Genomic DNA, 22197 nt, shown 5'->3' with positions numbered 1-22197 from the left:
GCTCCCCGCGCTCGCCGGCCCGCGCCCAACGCTCGGCTCCTAGGCGCCCGCGGCCGGATGCCCTGCGTCCGCACGGTCCTCGGCCTCCTGGCGGCTCTGGCGGCCTGCGGCGCCGTCGCCTTCCTCGGTTACTGCGTTTACTTCGACCGGAAGCGGCGTGGCGACCCCGCGTTCAGGCGCTGCCTGCGGGACAGTGAGTGCGACGGCGGCGCGGCCGGGCGGGCGGCGGGCCGGCCCACGGGGCGAGGGCTCGGCGGAGCGCACGCGGGCGTCGGGGTGGCTCCGAGCAGCACGTGCCATGTTGTGTTTGCAGAAAGAAGAGCCCAGCAGCAGAAGGCTGCGGGACGGGGCGCCCAGGTGAAGTGCTTAGCGACGCCGGGGTGGCGTTATAGTGAGCAACCTCCGGGCGCGGGCCGCTTCTGGCTGTGCTCGGGGCCCCTGGCTGGTCTCTGAGCAGCCATCTCCCGCGGCCTCTGCCCCCCGCGCCCCGCCCCGCTTACATGAGGCCTAGGCGTCGTTTTTATTGTGCGGTTACAAAAGAAAGGGAAGGAAGGAAGAACCCCTTGGAATTATGAAATGGCCCATCCCATTTTAAAAAGAGAATTCTTGGCGACAGCAAACGCAAACACACAAGCCCTCCAGCTTTAACAGACTGAAGCTGAAGTGACTGGCAGGGGAGTTGATAATTTTGGGTCAAGGCTTGTCCACTCTGCCTACCTTTAAAGACCAGCCCTGGGCATGATACCAGTGATGACGCCGTCCTGTGACTCTGGTCACCTTCCGGAACCAGGCTGAAGCAAACCACAGCATGCTTCTGAACGTCACCAACTGCCCTGCCAGTCCCTCGCCATGCCCTTTGCCAAACCGAAAAACACTGTTAAAAGCCCAGGCAAGAAAATAATTTTGCAACCTACAAAACTAGGTGTGTTGTAGTTAATTACAGTAGGATTTCTGGTATGTGTACTTAGGAAGCTGGGTAAAATACAGATGAGTTATTACAAGCATCTCAACCCAATTTCAATATGCCATGGATTTTTTTTTAATTGCCTGAAATTGTAATTCCATCTTAAGTTGTTGAACTATTATAAAGAAAATTGTGTTTATCATACCTTGGATTTAGAGATTAGGTTCAAGATATGCCTTCTTAAATAAAAATTAAATAATTTTGATCAGTAACCCTATACCTTACATTCATTACTCATTGTTAAATATTTTGTGAATCTTTTAGTTGTGGGATCCAGCAAAGAATGAAAAATTGCAAGAACTTTTTCTGCAAGAGGTACAAATGGGACAACTTTGGTTATCTAGAGGTGAGAATGTAAATACTCTTTTGTAAGCATATATATATGTTGAAAAAATTTTAGATTGGTATTTATATGTCAAAAAACTTGGGGCACCTGGGTGGCTCAGTCAGTTAAGCCTCCCGACTCTTTGATTTTGGCTCAGGTACGTTCTCAGGGTTGTGAGATTGAGCCCCTTTCGGGCTCCAAGCTCAGTCTGGAGCCTGCTTAAAATTCTCTCTGCCTCTGCCCCTACTCACCCCCACTCTCTCTCTCAAAGAAAAAACCCCAAAACTAGCTAGATGTGTTAACCAACTTGCTTTAGTTAAAGAGATTTGCACTTGGTCACACTGTTCATCTCACCATATTATACATAGCATTCAGGTTTCTGTGGCAGTCTTTGGAATGAGCAGATGAAGAAGCAAAGCCAAATACAGTTAACACTTCATTTATTGTCAGGTAAAATTCTAAGTAAATGACTTTTCCAAATGACCCAAATGTTTTATGAATTAAAACTTAAAAAAATTTGAACTGTTTGGGCGCCTGAGTGGCTCAGTTGGTTAAGCGACTGCCTTCGGCTCAGGTCATGATCCTGGAGTCCTGGGATCGAGTCCCATGTCGGGCTCCTTGCTCAGCAGGGGGTCTGCTTCTCCCTCTGACCCTCCCCCCTCTCATGTGCTCTCTCTCTCTCATTCTCTCTCTCTCAAATAAATAAAATCTTTAAAAAAAAAATTGAACTGTTTTATAAAAAATCTCCTGCATTCTTATTCTTAACACAATAATTACTTATTTTGATGATGAAATCATTATAAATGACCATTCTTGTACTGTGTCTAACGTAGTGATGTATGTAGGGGCTACCTTGGACTTAATGGCCATCAACTGTATTTTGAATTATAATTTATCCCCACCGAATTCCACATAGTTTTTTTTTTTTTTTTTAAGATTTTATTTATTTGACAGAGAGAGACACAGCGAGAGAGGGGAACACAAGCAGGGGGAGTGGGAGAGGGAGAAGCAGGCTCCTGGCTGAGCAGAGAGCCCGATGCGGGGCTCGATCCCAGGACCCTGGAATCATGACCTGAGCCGAAGGCAGACGCTCAACGATGGAGCCACCCAGGTGCCCCTCCACATAGTTTTGAGAAGGCTTCACAATATCGTTAGATAAAATAATGGTAGATAATATAAATATTTTGTAAATGCTGTATGTAACAATCATGTCTTTGTTCTGGTATTAAACCCTGGAAAGAAAAATAATTTGTTTTCAGGCTTCTTTTGTAAGGGATGAATGATGTTGCTGGATAAATGAGCATGATACCCGTTTATGTATCTTTTTTTCAAGTGTTTCAAATTTCCTCCCATCATAGTGCCTGTAGCTGTTTTTGCTCTTTTGTCTTTTTTGAAAAGGTTTTTTCACCCTGCACTTAAGAGGTAGCATCCTCCAGAATTGATGAAAAACAAAGTCAAGATCCTGGACAACTCATAGCAATACCCAAGATTTTTACTTTAATTCAGTGGCTTAATACCATGATAAAGGTTTTGAGAAATGAAAAAAAGTCATTGCACATTAATCATTATAATTTTAAGTTTTAGTGTTTTATTCAATACTAATCTTTTCTTCTGGGAAATTTTATAAATGGGCTAAATATATCTTAAAGATGACAAAATGGGGGGCGCCTGGGTGGCCCAGGGTCCTGGGATCGAGCCCCGCATCAGGCTCCCTGCTTGGCTGGGAGCCGGCTTCTCCCTCTCCCCCCCGCCCCCCCATCCCCCACTGTGATCTCTCTCTCTCTCTGTCAAATACAATCTTTAAAAAAAAATGACAAAATGAATAGTTGGAAATGACTTAAATGATATAAACAGGAGTGATTTTATACAGGGTGGTAAAGCATAAACTTTAAGGACCTTCATTTGCTCAAACTTCTTTGAAGGTTCTGGGAAGAGTCCTAGCAATTTTGTATTCATAATTTTATATTCTTTTTCTTAAAAGGGCCCCCCAGATGCCTGGCTGGCTCAATACAGCATGTGAGTCGATCTCGGGGTTGTAAGTTTGAGCCCACATTGCAGATAGAGATTACTTAAAATAAAATCTTAAAAAAAAAAGTGCCCCCCCATTATATAAATATAAACTAGACGCCTCACAGGGTGCCTGGGTAGCTCATCAGTTGAGGTCTGAATCTTGGTTTCCCCTCGGGTCATGATCTCAGCACCCTGAGCCTAACCAGGAGTAGAGCTCTGCGCTCAGCACAGAGTCTGCTTCAATTCTCTCTCAATCAATCAATAAAATCTTTTTTTAAGATTTTTTATTTATTTATTTGACAGGGAGAGACAGCGAGAGAGGAACACAAGCAGGGGGAGTGGAGAGGGAGAAGCAGGCTTACTGCGGAGCAGGGAGCCCGATGCGGGGCTAGATCACAGGACCCTGGGATCATGACCTGAGCCAAAGGCAGACGCTTAACAACTGAGCCACCCAGGCGCCCCTCAATGAATAAAATCTTGAAAAAAAAAAAAACTGGGGGCCTCACAGAATTATTTCCTCTGGATTAATTCCTAAATGTGGATACTGCTTGGACATAAGGGCAATTAAAATAGCAAACCCTTTTGGCTTTAACATTTTTTGAATTGGGATAGTATAAATATGGAGAGAAAAAGTAGGAATTATAAATAAACAATTACATGATATATTCTTATTCACTTTATTTTTTTTTAAAGATTTTATTTATTTGACAGAGAGAGAGAGTGAGAAAGGGAACACAAGCAGGGGGAGTGGGAGAGGGAGAAGCAGGCTTCCCGAAGAGCAGGGAACCTGATGCAGGGCTCCATCCCAGGACCCGGGGATCATGACCTGACTGGAAGGCAGACACTTAACGACTAAGCCACCTAGGTGCCCCTATTCTTTTTTTTTTTTTTTTAATTTTATTTATTTATTTGACAGAGAGAGACAGCCAGAGAGGGAACACAAGCAGAGGCAGAGGGAGAGGGAGAGGGAGAAGCAGGCTTCCCGCTGAGCAGGGAGCCCAGTGTGGGGCTCGATCCCAGGGCCCTGGGATCATGACCTGAGCCGAAGGCAGATGCTTAACGACTGAGCCACCCAGGCACCCCGATGCCCCTATTCTTATTCACTTTGTTTAAAAGCTTTCATGTAATAGTTCAGTTAGACTTAGAGGTGAAGATGTTACAAATACTGAGACTATTAAAACAAAAATTGCAAACTTGGTTTTTAAATTTTTTACCTCTGGAGCGCCTGGATGGCTCAGTTGGTCTGTCTTCAGCTCCGGTCTGTCTTCAGCTCAGGTCTGTCTTTGGCTCAGGTCATGATCCCAGGGTCCTGGGATGGAGCCCCGAATCCGGCTCCTTGTTTTGGGGGGGGTCGTCTTCTCCCTCTCCCTCTGCTCCTCCTCCCTGCTTGTGTTCTCTCTAATAAATAAAATCTTAAAAAATTAAACTTTTACCTCTTAAGGGTGATTAATTAGCTCTTTAAGGGTTATGTATGCCCATATTTTACTTAATGGAGTTCTCATCTTGGTTGCTTATTTAAATCCCCACCAAACCCCAAACCAATTAAATCAGAATCTCTGGGATGGGACCCAGGTGTCAGTATTTTTTAAAACTCTAGGTTATTACAATACACTGTTTGAGAACTAGTGTTCTAATGCAATAATTTTTCACCTAGTTTTCTGTAATCCTTTTAATTTTCTCCACTCCTCTCTGCCACACCCCCAATTTTCATTACTTTGCTGTCAAATAGTATAGTCCCATAGCCATCTCAATTGTGGTTATGTCTACATAGGACCATAGAGCCAATAATTTTGATTGAAATTTCTGATTAGCTGATTTGATTGAATTTATTGGTTGGTTGACTTGATCAAATTGATTATTGTTTTTGTGTCACATTAACTCTATCATCCTGAGAGGAGTCACTATTTTTAAAAAATCATTTATTTATTTGAGAGACAACAGGAAAGCATGAGCAGTGGGGAGGGTCAGAAGGAGCAGCAGACCCCCCCACTGAGCAGGGAGCCCGATACGCAACTCAATCCCAGGACCCTGAGATCTTGACGTGAGCTGAAGGCAGACGCTTAACCAACTGAGCCACCCAGGTGCCCTGACAGGAGGCACTATGTTATCTTTCTTTAAAAGGTTTAATACGACCGAAGTATTTTGACCTTATGTGTCATCTCCATAAAGCTGTAATTTTATTAATTTAAAATAAACCTTTTAGGGCCACCTGGGTGGCTCAGTTGGTTGAGTGACTCTTGGTTTCAGCTCAGGTCATGATCTCAGGGTAGTGGGTTGGAGCCCTGCTCCGTGCTCAGCGGGGAGTCTGCTTGAGATTCTCTCCCTCTGCCCCCTACCCCCTGGCTTGTGCTCTCTCTCTAAAATAAATAAATCTTTAATAAAAATAAACCTTTTAGTGAAACACTAGCACAGTATTTCATCTAAGAAATATCCTTCTGATGGTTTTTCAGTTTACACTTAATACAAATCTGGGAAGCAATATTTTCTGCCCTTCATGCACTTTTCTCTTCAGATGACCACGTATTTCAACCAATAAATGGGAAATTATGTAACACCTGAAGAGGCAGCACACTGTGGTCTCAAGGTTCAGAAAATTAAGTTCAATTACTAATTTTGGCATTAATTAGTTCTGAAAATTTAAATCATTTCACTGATCTTTGCCTCAGTTTCCTGGAATGAAGTAGTGAGACTAAGTGATTCCATGTTAAAATTTAAACAGAAATTCTATGATTAATTTCCATACTACATAAATTTTCATTCTTTATAGCCAATCATCCTAAAATTCATCTTAAAACTACTTAGAAATCAAAGTTCATAAATATCTTTTCTTCCCCTAGCTATGTAATTCGTGTTACACTAAACCGTTTCAAACTCTTTGGTAATACAGTCTATTTTTTTAAAGTCTCATTTAGCCAGAACATCAGGTGTTTCCTTTATATTTCAACAATCCCACATGTAGAGTTAAAGATAATCTATCTCCTATCAGTAACAGCAGAAAACAATCTTTAAAATAAACACTCAATACCCCACTCTTGCGAACCCACATTGTAGAACATGAGTATTTCTAAAGCAAAAGTGCACTTTTTAATAGTAATTTGGGTCACAAAATTATTCATCTTGCAGCTTGATCACAGTGAATCTAATTGGCAGTTCAACATTTTCCCATTATAGTATTTACTCCTTTTAAGACTTGTTTAAGTAGTCTGTAGTTTGATATGCTTTTTTTAATTTCAATACTTGGTGCTTTCTTGGTAATTTGTGGAATGTTTATTTGGAAGAATGTTAACATTTTGCTTTAAACCTTATCAATCTGTTTCAGGAGAGCATCAGTTGGGGGTTGAACATCTCAGCAATGCCCTTTTAGTGTGTGGACAACCACAGGAACTTCTGAAGGTTTTCAAACTCACACTCCCTCCTCAGGTATTTGAGATGCTGTTACACAAAATTCCCCTTATTTGCCAGGTGAGCACATACTTGTCTTTGCTAAATGTAAATAACCAGTAAATAACAGAAATAACCATGTTAGGCTTGATTACGTAAAAATAGCAAAGTTTGTGTGTGGATGGGAGCTTTAAATAAGTAAAATTTCTGAATTTTTGGTTGCTTTTCTTGCCTTATGATGAAACAAGCTTATTTTTCATGTTCCTTTAACTACAGTGAATTGTATATTTTGTTGAGTCTTATAGATGTTTCAACATTTCCACTTTAAAGGTAGCACTGTTAATATTTTGTCTTTGTACCTTCAAAGCCCTAATGATTACTGACTGTAATGTCAACAGAGGCCTCTAAGTTAAATGGTATTGTTAGTTAAATGATGCAATAGCTTAAAAATTAGATGTAATACAGAAAACCATAATTTATCAAAGCAGAATAATACTTTTGGCTTCAAATATGACAAAACATAGAAATCACTTTGGTAATGGAAACATATAGGCTAACTTAAATTAGTGTTCTCTTAAGTGCAAGTTTAGATTGGTACCAAATGAAATCCACTCAGAAGCCAATTTACTAGTGGGTATTAGTCTACTTAACATTTACCAAATTTCTTGGTATATTTATGTATCAACTAGAATTCCCTGCAGATGCTTGGATTTGTTTTAGGATTCATTTAGCCATAAGACACTACTTTAACTTCAGTTCACTTTTTATTGCACTGATCACACGTCATGGATGAGAATACACTGTGTAATGTTGGACTGAGAATCATTCATGTTGGACTCAGCTTTTGAACAAAACACAAAACACAGTCTCCACTAGAGCATACTAGTCAACTCTTACATATTCACAAGGTAGTCTCAGATGGAATGTTTCCTGTAGACATATGAAAAATATGGCTAAGATACGAATGTATAATGCCTACCCTGACACAAGAAGGGAGGCAAGAAACGATCGTGCGTTGAAATGATTAGCAAGTAACTATTTTATGTATTTACCAGCAATTTGAGGCAGACATGAATGAACAGGAATACTTGGAGGACGATCGTGACTGAAAAACATTTCAACGTATCCACAGTCCAGTCAGAATACTATGGTACTCTATATAGTATAAACAACTGCCCAGTGATATTTCCATTTATTTTACTTTTAGTAATAAAAAATTGTTTCTATCTCATACATGATTGAACACATATTTTGCTTTAAAATTAACAGTCACAATTGAAGAAACAATGGTTTATTTTTCTAATGAAATTACCAAGCTGCTGAATCTTAAGGCCTCAACAAATGTTGCATCTTATTATTTTCATTGAACAATAAGACCTCCTATTTTGATTATTCTCAGTAAATAGCAATTTTGTTTCTCCAGTTGTTTCCATTTGCCAAAGTTATGACAGAGAGTTTAATATGGTGGCTACTGCTTTCAGGGGATTCTATCAGATGAATCCTCATTTCCATCACAACAGCTGCTGGCAATCTTTCATCAAAAGTCCATCCATTAGGACTTCTCTATCGTGGTTGGCCAAGAAGTCCTGCTTTGGCTGCCAGGGCTTCATTCTGCTGAATATGATATTCCTGAAATCTCATGGATATTCTTTGTGTCATTTTTAAATATTTCTGTAAGCAATGTTCGGAACAGGTGGTCTAGAAATAAAAAGAGAAGATCCAAGAGGCAACACAGAAATATTAATTTTTAAAAAGTGCACGTACTCTAAATGAACAACCAGTGGGTGCTTTTCTTTTCTTTCAATAGATGAGAACTAAATGGTATGAATGAGTAGCAAGTCCATATAGCTTTCAATTGTTAATAGTTTTATCCATTTACAAGAATTAATATATACTGAATGCCTACCAGTTTATAAGCACTAAAAACAATGGTATATCCCTGACTTTTCCATCCCTCATTCTGATTGTTAAAACATAGGCCCAGGAGTAAGTTTGTTCCTTTTTAATGAGAAACTCCATTCTGCACATTCTTAAATTTCAACATTTCTTTTTAACAAGAAGAATACTATACTTAGCATTTTTCAAGCTTTGTCATTTATTTAACAAGGACTTGTTGATTGCTGGTTATATGTTCTTGGCATGAATGTTGATCAACATCTTACACTGGAGGAAGTTTATGTCACTTTTAGCCAATATATAAATGTTTTGATGAGGATATTAAAAATTAAGAGATCTCATAGGATTGAGTTTTCAGAGTCCACCTATGCAATATGAGCCGCCATATTCAAGCTCTGCTTTTTCCAAAATTAACTTGAGTTGTCAGGGTCAGATAGAAGAGCCATATCAAGTTTCTCTAGCCAGGCCATCTTGACTGAAAGCTAATTAGTAAGAATCTTTCTTTGCTATGGAACAGTAATTCAGCAAGCCCTAGGCATCTTATAAAAAAAAAAAAATCTGCCATGCTACATTATATATGACAGGCTGTCATATTAAATTTGTGATCATTAACTTCAATGCCATGGGTCCCTGACTGCTTCAGTTCCTCTGAGCAGTGGAACATATTAAGTAACCCAAATTCCTGTAGCAACTAGGAACAAGGGAAATGGTTAGAGGCATCCCATTTCTATTGTTTATGACAGGTTTAGAGAATTTTTAGTGGGCAACACTTTTCATACCTCTTCAGGTTTTACTTCTCTTGTTGTGAAGTCTTTAACGCAATCCAAAAAGCAGGTTTCTGTAAGTTTATTGTAGGTTCCAAGAAATTCCTTAAACTACGAACAAATCAGAACATTCTTTAATATTTGGTTTTTTAAAGCAAAGATGTTTTGAAACTTTAATTACTGATGTTTTGTATTTGGGGAAAATACCCTGTAATACTTGAAATCAACAGTTCTTTCACTAACTCAAATGGGCATAATATGACCTGCATGGTATGATCTACAAAATATAGTCCAATTTTCTAGTTGAATATTTATTCATTCCTGGATATCTGAAAAATAAATATTTCATATCATTTAAAATCCATTTTTGGAAATGAAATATGAAGTTATTTTGTGGGATCACTGACTGACATGGTTGTACCCAGTTAGCCCTAAATTTTTTGCAAAATTCTTTTTTGTTAATTATAATACCTTACCTGTTTTATCTGATCAGATTCTGGTATTTGTGCAGCCATATTCTATTGGTATGTTTATTAGTCACCTGATTTAAAAATTAAGAAAAAGTTTGTCAGTCTCTGAACAAATATTTTTATTTATTTATTTATTTTTTTAAAAGATTTTATTTATTTATTTGACAGAGAGAGACCAGCGAGAGAGGGAACACAAGCAGGGGGAGTGGGAGAGGGAGAAGCAGGCTTCCTGCGGAGCAGAGAGCCCGATGCGGGGCTTGATCCCAGGACCCCGAGATCATGACCTGAGCCAAAGGCAGACGCTTAACAGTCGACTGAGCCACCCAGGCGCCCCTGAACAAATATTTTTAGGCTAGCTAAAAAGTTAGGTAATTAAAACAGGAAGAGTTTATGAAAATAAATGAAACAAAATTTACCTGAAATTACTGTTTTTATTTTATAAATTTCTAATGGAGTATGTAATTATATTCCCCTCTCCACAATCCCCTAGGTCATTAATGGCAATGAAGAACACTACAGTTTACAGAATTAGATTTTTTAATGCTGGCTATAGGCTCCCAAGGCCCCCTCTAACTAAATCTCCAGTTTTAAGACAGCTTGTTCTATTACCTTGCAAGGTTACTTGTTAAAGCCTCGTTCCTAGTAAGGTTTTAAGGGAAACCAAGAGATCTCTGGTGTCTTCCTGCAAGTACTTAACTATTTTAATGTAACTTTGACCTGTGATAATAATGATTCTTTTACTATCTCTACATAAATACAAAGTTTCTATTAATTGTTAATAAACACCATCCACGTGGGGCGCCTGGGTGGCTCAGTTGGTTAAACTCAGACTTGTGATTTCGGCTCAGGTCATGATCACATGGGTTGTGGGATCAAGCCCCATGTGGAGCTCCATGCTCAGTGGGGAGTCTGCTTAAGATGCTCTCTCCCTCTGCCCCTCACTATCCCCCCCCGCTCCCACACTCTCAAAAAAAAATCATAAGACATTAATAATACAGTACTGTAAAAAATCTGCATATAAGTGGACCTATGTAGTTCAAATCTGTCTTGTTGTTCAAGGGTCAACTGCATATGTTTTTACCATATAAGCTACCTGAAAAATACCATCAATTAACTGAAGGTCACAATTTTTCAAGTACTGCTGTGCTATTATAAAATACCACTAACCAGTCAAAGAGAAGACTCTATATTATACAATGCAGTTTAGGACTTGTGCTTCTGGGAAGATGGAGCAAGAGATGTGTTTTTCCTTATTCTTCAACCTAAGTACAACTAAAAATACTGGACATGACATAAAACAAACATAAGACTTTAAAAAGGTGGAGAGAATAAAGTATATTGGCCAGGGCCCTTGGGACCTGAGAAACAAAACAGTGGGGAATTGCTCTCTTTTTTGTCTCCTCTATCACAGAGTTGGAGCTGAAGAAGCCAGCAATCTGCAAATGCCAATGGGCACAGTCAAAACCCCCCATCTCCCCAAAGCTGGCCCTATCTAGCCAAAGGGCCAGGAAAGGGGAAGCCTATAAGATAGAAAACTTTTAAACAATAACTGTGTACTCCAGGCAAACAAAAACACTGGCCTGTATCCCCCATCCACCCATATCAACATAAGCCAAGTTAGGAGCCTAGACTTCCACCCTCACTAAGCTATAATGAAGCACTCAGTCCCCCACACTTCAGAGAAGGGAGATTTGGAAGCAGGGACTTTCATCCTTACTGGGCATTAATGAGGGCTCCCCCAAGCCCAACAAGTGTCAGTGGAAACAACATGAGGAGTCTGGACTTCTACCTCAATTGGCAGTAATGGGTTACCCTTCTCTCTTCCCTCTGGGTGGTATCAAAGGAGGCCTCTTTGAGATCCAAGGCTTGCATTACTGTCCTGTGGTAATGAGTTCACATATCCTCTTCTGGTGTCAGTGGGGACCATGTGGGGAGCAGTAATGAGGCACTCCAGTCCCTCTCCAGTCCCTCTCCTACCAATGGAGGCCTGCTGGAGAGCCATAACTCCTACTCTCTTGCCCAGCAGTACTGAGGAGCAGACCAGCCCCATATACCTTAAGTGACAGTGAGGCACCTGGACTTCTATCCTACATCTAGTAGTAATGACGCAGCATGCCCACTCCCTGACTTCTGCTAATGGAGCAGTGGCAAAAGGAGCCAGCTAGAAAAGGTTTAAACAAGATCTAGAGCCTCATAACACAGTATGCAAAATGTAAGTTACAATTAAAAAAAAAAAATCAATCATCATACCAAGAACTAAGAAAATCTCAAACTGGGGGCGCCTGGGTGGCTCAGTCATTAAGCGTCTGCCTTCAGCTCAGGTCATGATCCCAGGGTCCTGGGATCGAGCCCCGCATTGGGCTCCCTGCTCCGTGGGGAAGCCTGCTTCTCCCTCTCCTACTCCCCCTGCTTGTGTTCCCTCTCTCGCTATGTCTCTCTCTGTCAAATAAATAAATAAAATCTTTAAAAAAAAAAAATCTCAAACTGAATGAAAAAAGATAATATATATCCAATATTGAGATGACAGATTTCAAATTATCTGACAAAGATTTTAAAATGGCTATTATAAAAAATACAATATGCCTGAAACAAACAAGATATTAGAAGAACCAAATGGAAATCTTAAGAAGTGAAAAATTAAATAACCAAAATAAACTGAACAGATAGAATCAATAGCAGAATGGGGACAGAGGAAGCAATCAGCAAACCAGAAGATAGAAAATAGAATGAACCAATCGGAATATTCAAACAGAAAAATATAATGAAAAAAATGAACAGAGTACCAGGGAACCTATATGATGTAACAAAAGATCAAATATTTGTTTCAACAGAGTCCTGGAAGAAGAGGAGAAAAGAGCAAGGCTGTAAAAGTACTAGAAGAAATAATGGCTGAAAACATCCCAAATTTGGCAAAAGATAAATTTATGCATCTAAGAGAAGCTGAATGAATGTCAAAGAGCATAAACACACAGAAATCTACATCAAGATACAGCACAGCCAAGCATCTGAAAACTAAAGACAAAAATTTTTGAAAGTAGCAAGTGAAAAAGTAACATCTTACCTACAGGGGAAAACAATTAGGATGACATCAGTCAACCCAGAACCTGCATCCAGAAAAAATACACTTCAGGAATGAAGGGGAAATCAAGACATTCTCAAATGAAGGAAACTAGAATTTGTTGCCAGCTGACCTACCTTAAAAAAAGAATTAAAGTTCTAAACAGAAAGGAAATGATAATAGGATACTTGGAACATCAAGAAGGAGGAAAAACAGAATAATAACAAATATGAGTAAGTGCAAAACACTTCTCTTCTAAAGTGTCCTAAACTGTTTGACAGTTGAAGCAAAAATTATAAAACTGTCTAATGTTGTTTTAAATGTATATTAATAAATATGGTAAAGGTAAAGGGAGGTAAGGTTTCTATACTTCACTGAAACTGGTGTTGACACCATTAGACTGTGATAAGGTATATAAATATCATGAAGTAACTAGAGCAGTCACTAAAAAGGATACATAAGGAAACATTCTCAAAAATACTATAGATAAATCAAAATGAAATTCCAAAATATATTCATGTAATCCACAGAAAGGCAAGAAAAACAGAACAGAAAATAAAAAATAGCAAATTTAAGCCCTAATAAACAAATACATTAAATATAATTGGTGTCAATATTCAATTAAGAGAGACTGGTAGAATGGATTAAAAAACATTACCAACTATATGCTGTCTCTAAGAAATTTTTTTTTTTTTTAAGATTTTATTTATTTGACAGAAACACAGTGAGCGAGGGAACACAGCAGGGGTAGAGGGAGAAGCAGGCTTCCCGCTGAGCAGGGAGCCCGATGTGGGGCTCCATCCCAGGACCCTGGGATCATGACCTGAGCTGAAGGCAGATGCTTAACGAACGAGCCACCCAGGCGCCCCTCTCTAAGGAATTTACTTCAAATATAATGATACAGACAGGTTGAAAATAAAAGGATAGAAAAAGATCTACCATGTAACCAATCAAAAGAAAATAGTGGATATATTAATGTCAGACAAAGTAGATGTCAGAGCAAAGGAAATTACAAGACAGAAAGGGACTTAAGGATTAATCTACCAAGAAAACACAGCAATCTTAAATGTATACGCACCAAAGAAGAAAGTTGCAAAATAGAGTAGAACTGAAAGGAGAAAGAAACAGATACAGTTGGGGACTTCAACACTCCTCTCTCAACAATCAATAGAACTAGACAGAAAATTTACAAGGATATAGAAAAAAAATACTATCAACCCACAATCCACATTTATAGAACATTTTACCCAATACCACAGAATACACATTTTTATCAAGTGCCCATGGAACACAGACCAGGATAAACCATGTATCCTGGGCCATAAAACTAGCCTCAACAAATTTAAAAGAATTGAAATTATATAGAATGTGTTCTCTGACCACAATAGAATCAAACTGGAATTCAGTAACAGAAAGATAACAGGAAAATCTCAAACATTTGGGAAATAAACTACTTCTAAATAATCCATGGGTCAAAGAGGAAGTCTCAAAGGAGAAAAAAATCATTGAACTGAATGAAACTGCAAATACAACACATCAAAATTTGTGGGGCACAGCTAAATCAGAGCCGAGAGGAAAACTGACAACTAACTGCATATAATAGAGAAAAGTAAAGGTCTGAAATCCACAATCTAAACTTCCACTTCAAGCACTTAGAAAAAGAACAGAATAAACCCAAAGCATGTAGAAGGAAGAAAATAATAAAGAGCAGAAGTTAATGAAAATGAAAACAAGTGCAACAAAAGTCAATAAAACAACGAGCTGGTTCTTTGAAAAGATTATAACAGACAAGCCTCTAGCAAGAGTAAAAAAAAAAAAAGAAATCACATTATCATTATAAGGAATGAAACAGGATACATCACCATAGACCCTGCAGACATCAAAAGCATAATAGCACAACAAACACAGACATAAAAATCCTTGACAAAATAATAGCAAATGTAATTCAGCAATATAGAAAAATAATTATACATCTTGAATAAGTGGAGTTTACTCCAGAGATGCAAGACTGTTTCAGTATTTGGAGAAAAATCATGAGATATCATATCAATTGATGCAGAAACAGCATTTGACAAATTCAACACCCATGCATGATAAAAACTCTTTGAAAATAAGGAAAAGAGAACTTCAACTTGATAATGAGCATCTACAAAAAACCACAGTTAATGGTGAAAGACTAAATATTTTCTTCTAAGATTGTGAGCAAGGCAGGGTATCTGCTCTTACCACTCTTAATATACTGCTGGAAGTTCTACCCAGTGCAGTAAAGCAAGAAAAGGAAGTAAGACATACAGACTGTAAAGGAAGAAAATAAAATTGTTTCTCTTTGCAGATGACATAATTGTGAACTTAGAAAATCCCAAGGGATCTACAAAGAAACTCTCAGAACTAGTAAGTTCAGGAAAGACAGGATACAATATAAGCGTGCAAAAAATCAATTCTATCTCTAAATACTTGGCAGTGAACACTCAGGCAATGAAAAGTACAATACTATTAACAATCACTCAAAAAAAATTTAGGGGTAAATCAAAGCATGTACAAGACTTGTATGCTGAAAACTACAAAATGCTGATGAAAAAAATCAAAGACCTAAATAAATGGAGAGACATACTGTGTTCATGGATTGGAAAATAGCTAAAACAAATTTAAAAAAAAAAGAATAAAATGGGGGAAATCAGTCTACCTGATTTTAAGACCTATTACAGAGCTACAGTAATCAGTATTGTGTGCTATGGGTGGAGTAGCAGACACATAGATCAATAGAACAGAACAGAGAACCCAGAATTAGAGTCACACAAATATGCCCAATTGATTTTTTTTTTTAAAGATTTTATTTATTTATTTGACAGAGAGAGACACAGTGAGAGAGGGAACACAGCAGGGGAAGTGGGAGAGGGAGAAGCAGGCTCCCCGGCTGATCAGGGAGCCCGATGCAGGGCTCCATCCCAGGGCCCTGGGATCATGACCTGAGCCGAAGGCAGCCGCCCAACGACTGAGCCACCAAGGCGCCCCGCCCAGTTGATTTTTAGTAAAGGGGCAAAAGCAATGAAATGAAGGATAGCCTTTTCAACAAATGGTACTAGAACAACTGTACATCCAAAAGAAAAAATTTAACCTCACTAAGTCTCTCATTTATATATGACTTATATAAAAATTAACTCAAAATGGATCAGGAACTTAAATGTGAAACATAAAATTATTACAATTTATAGTGACAGGGGCGCCTGGGTGGCTCAGTCATTAAATGTATGCCTTCGGCTCAGGTTATGATCCCCAGGTCCTAGGATCAAGCCCCACCATCGGGCTCCCTGCTCGGCCAGGAGACTGCTTCTCCCTCTCCCGCTCCCCCTGCTTGTGTTCCCTCTCTGGCTGTCTCTCTCTCTGTGTCAAATAAATAGATAAAATCTTAAAAAAAAAAAAAATATATATATATATATATAGTGACAACACCAAATGCTGGTATGTGGAAAAACTGGATCACTCAGATATTCCTAGTAGTAATATAAAATTGTGTGCTACTCCAGCAAACAGGTTGGCAGTATCTTAGAAAATTAAACATGCGGGGTGCCTGGGTGGCTCAGTTGTTAATTAAGCATCTGCCTTTGGCTCAGGTCATGACCCAGGGTCCTGGGATCAAGCCCCGCATCGGGTTCCAGCCCTGAATCAGGCTCCCTGCTCAGCAGCAAGCCTACTTCTCCCTCTCCCAATCCACCTGCTTGTGTTCCCTCTCTTGCTCTGTCTCTGTCAAATAAATAAAATCTAAAAAAAGAAAAAGAAAATTAAACATGCAACTACCGTATGACCCAGTAATTGTATTCCTTGGCATTTATCACAGAGAAATAAAAACTTATGGTCACACAAAAACCTGTATGTGATTGTATATGGAAACTTTCTAATAGTCAAAAACTGGAAACAACCCAAATGTTCTTCAGTAGGTGAATGGTTAAACTGGTACACCAGTACCATGGAATACTACTCAGCAATAAAAAGGAATGAGTTATTGATGCACAAAAATTGCATAAATCTCTAGAGAATTATGCTGAAAGAAAAAAGCCAATTCCAAAAGGTTTTATATGATTTATATAACATTCATGAAATGACAAAATTAAAGAAATGGAGAATATTAGTGATTGCCAGGGGTTAAGGAGGGGATATAGGTAGGAGGGAAGTGAGTATTGCTATAAAAAGGCAAAATGAGAGACTTCTGTGATGGAAATGTTCTGTATCTTGACTGTATCATCAATATCTGGGTTGGGATAGTGTGATGTTTTGTAATATGTTAGTTACCACTGTGGAAAACTGGGTAAAGGGCACAAGGTATGTCTGCATTTTTCCCTACAACTGCACGTGAATCTACAATCTCAAAATAAAAAGTTTAATATAAAAAAAATGAAGTTGCCCAGCTGTCTACTCCCTGCCCAAGAACAACATTCAGTGGGCAGTGTAGGAAGTGTTAGCAAACGCTCAGAACTAGACTTCTTTCGGCTTCTCACTCAAAAAACAGCCTGAAAATATCCAAGAACTGGTAAGATAACTTTTGTGAAAACAGGTATTAAATGAAACACTGTTTTGCGGGAACTTAAAAAAAAAAATAAAAGGGCGATTACCCTAAAGATACAAACATAGGGATCCGAAGGGGCACCTGCACCCCAATGTTTATGATAGCCATGTAGATGATATATGCTATAGATATATGCTATAGATATATGCTATATATATCTATAGATATATGCTATAGATAGCATATAGATTGCTATATGATAGCAATGTAGATGATAGCCAAACTATGGAAAGAGCCCAGATGTCCATTGACAGATGAATGAAGAAGATGTGGTTCTCCTTCTTCCACTCCTCCTGCTTGTGTTCCATCTCTCACTGTCTATCAAATAAATAGATAAAATCTTAAAAAAAAAAAAAGTGCATTATGGAACAACAGGCCTCTAGCTGAAATGACAGAAGTTCATCCGTAAGACCTTGATCCTTTTGAATTGTGTAGTACATTCACTGTACTTCAGGACACTGGTGTTTCTACACCTCACACCAAAAACGTTAACAGATCTGATTTTCTTATAAGAACCTTAGAAATTTGCATGTTCACTGATTGTGATGTCAAAATCCCGTTCTTTTTCCTATTCCTTTCATTTCTTCAGGTTAAAATTAATATATAATCACTTTTTAACTAGAGTTCCAGAAAGGCAGAAGATATGAAATCTTTAAATGTTAAGTTTCAGAGACTGGTAACACTGTGCTGACTCTACCCCACTTGCCCCTTAGTATACAACTCATGGTGACAAATATGGTTGTTATTGGGAAGTCTTTGATAACACACAGATGAGAAGTGCCCCAAATGTTCTTGGTATGAATCTTATTTAAAAATTATTTTCTTGGGGGGTGCCTGGGTGGCTCAGTCAGTTGAGTGTTGGACTCTTGGTTTTGGCTTGGGTCATGATTTTGGGGTCATGAGATCGAGCCCCGTACCTGGCTCCGTGCTGAGTGTGGAGTCTGCTTCAGATTCTCTCTCCCTCTGGCCCTACCCCTGCTTATGTGCATGCTCTCTCTAAAATAAATGGATAAATAAAATCTCTAAAAAAAAAAATTATTTTCTTGGTATTATTTTTAATATAGTCATTAATAGTATATATCTCTTCCTCTAAAGTTTATGAGTAATATTTCTTGAGAATTTGGAAAATAAAAGAGAAATAGTTCTATTCAATACAGCTGTTAACATTATGATTTTCTTTTCTCTAGTCATTCAATTATATATATATATTTTTCAAATATCTTCCCAGACCTGTAACTGAACTAAGAGCTAACAGTTTTCTCAAGTCCGCCTAAGTCTCCAAAGCTCTTCTGTGTAGTCACCAATATCAAGATTACGGTATATTTAATTATAGGCACTTGTTCCTAGAAAATATTGGAGATAATTGAGTGAATGATTTTCATATTCAGTTGCTAGTTTGGGGTCTTCTAAGTCTTGGGGCATTCTATTTTATAGTTAATACTAAATTATGCTGACTGACAAAGTCCAACAGCCACACAAACCACCTGATGATGAAACAGGTAGAAGCAATGTGGCTGCCCTTTGATTTAGTCCTAGTTTTCAGCTATTACAGCAGATGTCTGTTATTGTAGAAACATATCCTACCAGAGGTTACCTTATGGTTATATCCCTGAAACCTGCAGAGGGAAGGAAGGGATAAGAAAGTTCTAGAATCTCTGGCTTAGGTCTTGGGAATGATAACAATGCTAAGTTATTTTTGTGTCAAACAAAATATATAATAAAACTAGGGAACTTAAGAGTAAAGAGAAATCTTATCTGTCATCAATTCAAACCTTTTCTGATGCATGAGTTTTCCTTTTGTTCCGGAAAATTAGTTGTCCAACCTTTGCTTGAATGTTTCCAATGACTGATTTCTTACCTGAAAAATGAGGGGATTACAATTTGACTGCTGAGGCCTCTTCAAGCTCTAAAGCTATTTGACGAAATCTAAACTTCTGTTGGCTAAATTGTTTTCGGTAAGTGAAATTAGTTTCCTCAGTCTGTTCGGAGGTTACAATTCCTTAGCATATGTGTTATAGGTATTAAGAAGTACTTAACATCCTAATCTTTCCAGGTAGTATGTTTAGATAAACACAAAAGGACAAACAATTCCCAGAAATTTTTGAAAACAAAACGAAACAATCAAAGGACTAGGATGTGACAGGGGAGATGCCCTCCATTTCTTTTTTGGAATCATATGCAGATTTGTACCAGGTCTGGAGCCAAATTTCTAATTCTGTTCAAACTTAGTTTACAATAAGTGATTCTTCTGATGTCCTTGGCCATCACCATGATAACTGACCCTAGTCTCTGCATGACTGGTACTGGTAATTGATAATCTTGTGAGTCAGGCAAGGATCATGAATGAACGATAAAACAATGGGTGAAAGATGGCTGGGGAACAGGATATATCCAGGGTCTCAAAGTACCTCCATAGGTTACTTATCACCAAAGGAAACCAGTCCCTTTACATTGGAAAGATCTGGCAGTCACCACCATAACCAATAAAGACACAGTATCAACTATGTAGTATTCTTGCCAAAAATGTTTGATCTGATTCTGATCATGAGTGAATAACTAGGAAAATCCACAATGTGGCACAATTTGTAAGACAAGTAGACTAGTCATTTTAAAAAGTTAAAGTCATAAAAGGGGTAGAAGGCTGTTCTAGATTAAGTGACTAAACAGTCCTGACAACTAAACAATGTGTGAACTTTCGACCTTGAATCAAAAAAAAAATTTTCTGCGTTAAAAATAAAGACATTTTTGGGATAGTTGAAGAAATCTGAATGTTACCTTATTAGGTGTGATAATCTTACTGTGGCTATGTAATAGACTGTTCTTAAGGAGATACATGCTGAAGAAATTAGGGTTAAAGGTCATGTCTGAAACTTACTTGCAAACCAGGCAGCAAAAAAAGTGTAACTATTTATATATGTACATATGGAGGTATAAGAGTTGAGAAAGAGGAAGTAAATAAGTAAAGTTGTTAACAATAACACAAAAGACATAAGAAAACTTTGTGAGCCATATTTTTTGTTTCAGGGCTATCACTGTCTTTGATAGGTCAGATTTCTAAATTGATCTGAACTTATCTGATCGATACAAAATATGGCTCTGCCACGTCCCTTTGCTTTAGATTATTTGCAGCAGGTTTAGTAAGTTTTGTCTGATAACTGGCAACCCCAACTCAACTTACTACTAATCAAGGCAAAAAATACTTTTGAAAGATTACTGCTTTTGGGTTTAAAGCATCGCTTCCAGGCCTGAAGGGTGAGCCTATAAGCATTGGACTAGATGGGGGCAAGACTACTTGAGTTTTAACCCCAGGTCTGATATGAAAGGGGTTTGTAAGATCCAAATCAAATAATTTATTCAAGTCATTTTAGTAAGTTTCTATGCCTACCCTCACACCTTAGAGACTACAGAGGGAAGGTCACTTTTTCTTTCATATTTGTTTCACCTAGAAAATAAGGGAGTTAAGTCATCTTCAAAGTCTCTGACATTGTTACTATATCTTTTAATTCACCTACAATTATAAAACAAATTGTGAACGAACAGGTACCTAGTAAGAGCCCAATAACGAAGAGAGAAATGTAACTGACATAAGAAATAATGACAGAAATAATTACATAAATTTATCAAGAATAATTAAAAGGTTCTCCAAAGCTGAGCCCCTAAGGTCCCTTTTAATTCTAAGATTTATTTTCTATGAAAGTAGACAGATGAGATACAGAAATAAACTGTTATTTAACTTTACAGCAGATTACATTTTTTGTTTTGATTTAAAAAAAACCCCTTTAGTAATGCGTGAAGGGAAACGTCTAAACGTCCTCAAAAATTAGCATATCAGATAAGGGGTGTGGGGTCATGGCATTCTGTCTAGAGACGACCTTTCAGTTAAAGGAGGGTCTCCAGTCTGTGAGCTCAAGGTCACCGCGTGGATGCTTTACATTTAACTCACTGTTCCAAAACAAGACCCCTACTCCCCAAACCCGGATTGGGGGTGGCTCAGAGCTTCAAATTCCGACCCTCGCCCCAGTGATACGGTCTCCCGGCAGCTCCCAAACCTGCTTTGGGGACGCGCTGCCGGTCTCCGCACCACCCCCCCCAGTCCCACGTACACGCGGCGGCCTCCTCCAGAGATCCCGCCACCTTCCCAGAGCGTAGCCCGTTGCCCCCCGCCTGGGAACCCGAGATTCTTAAGGGCAGAGAAAAGAGACCATACTTAAGCACAGGCTCTCGCATCCGACACCAGTGCGAGGCTGGGGGGCTGCGCTGCCAGTCGAATCTAGGGGCGGAGGGTCTGGGTCAGGGCGGGCGCCGCAGCCGCTGGATGGGAGAGAACACGTGGGAGAGGCGATGTCAAATAGCCCTTAGACATTAAGACGCGGATTCGTTACAACGCCGGGAACTCTGGAGGAAAAGCCGCTCTCTCCAGTGAATTCTAAAATTCTCTAAGGATTAAATTTTGTAATTGTATGCTTAGTCATTGCTCTCTATTCCTGAATTCCACGCCAACATCAACCCGAATCTGTCGAGAATTTTTGTAAAACTAATTTACTTAGTCCCAGGTCCCTAACGGTCTCCAGGAGCTACACCGTAAACAGTCCCTAGTCAACAGGAGTGGTATTCCCAGTTAGGTCGGGACCTGTGCGGGCCTCCGAGGAGAACCTCCAGTTTTATTCAATGTTTAAGTCTTGTGGGGCAGTGTACTGCTTTAAAAAAATAAAGCCAAATTCGCCCGTTTTAAAAACCTTTTACCTTGGGAGTTTGTTTCCACCCGGAG

General features: G+C 38.9%; 2 protein-coding genes across 4 annotated transcripts; one reads left to right on the top strand and one right to left on the bottom strand.

Moving 5' to 3' along the window:
* Positions 1 to 57: 57 nt before the first annotated feature.
* Positions 58 to 7789, top strand: TOMM20L (translocase of outer mitochondrial membrane 20 like). Its single transcript, XM_034992310.1, has 5 exons — positions 58 to 193; positions 314 to 357; positions 1229 to 1310; positions 6619 to 6761; positions 7736 to 7789. The coding sequence occupies exons 1-5, from the start codon at positions 58 to 60 to the stop codon at positions 7787 to 7789; spliced, it is 459 nt and encodes a 152-aa protein (XP_034848201.1).
* Positions 7426 to 21912, bottom strand: TIMM9 (translocase of inner mitochondrial membrane 9). Of its 3 annotated transcripts, XM_034992312.1 has the most exons (6): positions 21637 to 21775; positions 19202 to 19287; positions 12872 to 12914; positions 9817 to 9881; positions 9356 to 9451; positions 7426 to 8378 (listed from the first exon to the last, which is right to left on the bottom strand). In XM_034992312.1, exons 4-6 carry the CDS (start codon positions 9853 to 9855, stop codon positions 8244 to 8246), a joined length of 270 nt encoding a protein of 89 aa, XP_034848203.1. In that variant the 5' UTR covers positions 9856 to 9881; positions 12872 to 12914; positions 19202 to 19287; positions 21637 to 21775; the 3' UTR covers positions 7426 to 8243. The 3 variants fall into 3 exon arrangements, with proteins under 3 accessions (XP_034848203.1, XP_034848202.1, XP_034848204.1); XM_034992311.1 differs by lacking the exon at positions 12872 to 12914 and having other exon boundaries at positions 21637 to 21912; XM_034992313.1 differs by lacking the exons at positions 12872 to 12914; positions 19202 to 19287.
* Positions 21913 to 22197: the final 285 nt, after the last annotated feature.

The sequence above is a fragment of the Mirounga leonina genome, unplaced genomic scaffold (genome assembly GCF_011800145.1).
Source record: "Mirounga leonina isolate KUSES-001 unplaced genomic scaffold, KU_Mleo_1.0 Mir_82, whole genome shotgun sequence".
In the NCBI taxonomy this organism is placed as follows: Eukaryota; Metazoa; Chordata; class Mammalia; order Carnivora; family Phocidae; genus Mirounga; species Mirounga leonina.
Note: the sequence above shows the minus strand (reverse complement) of the source record. Positions and strands in the feature narration are given on the sequence as shown.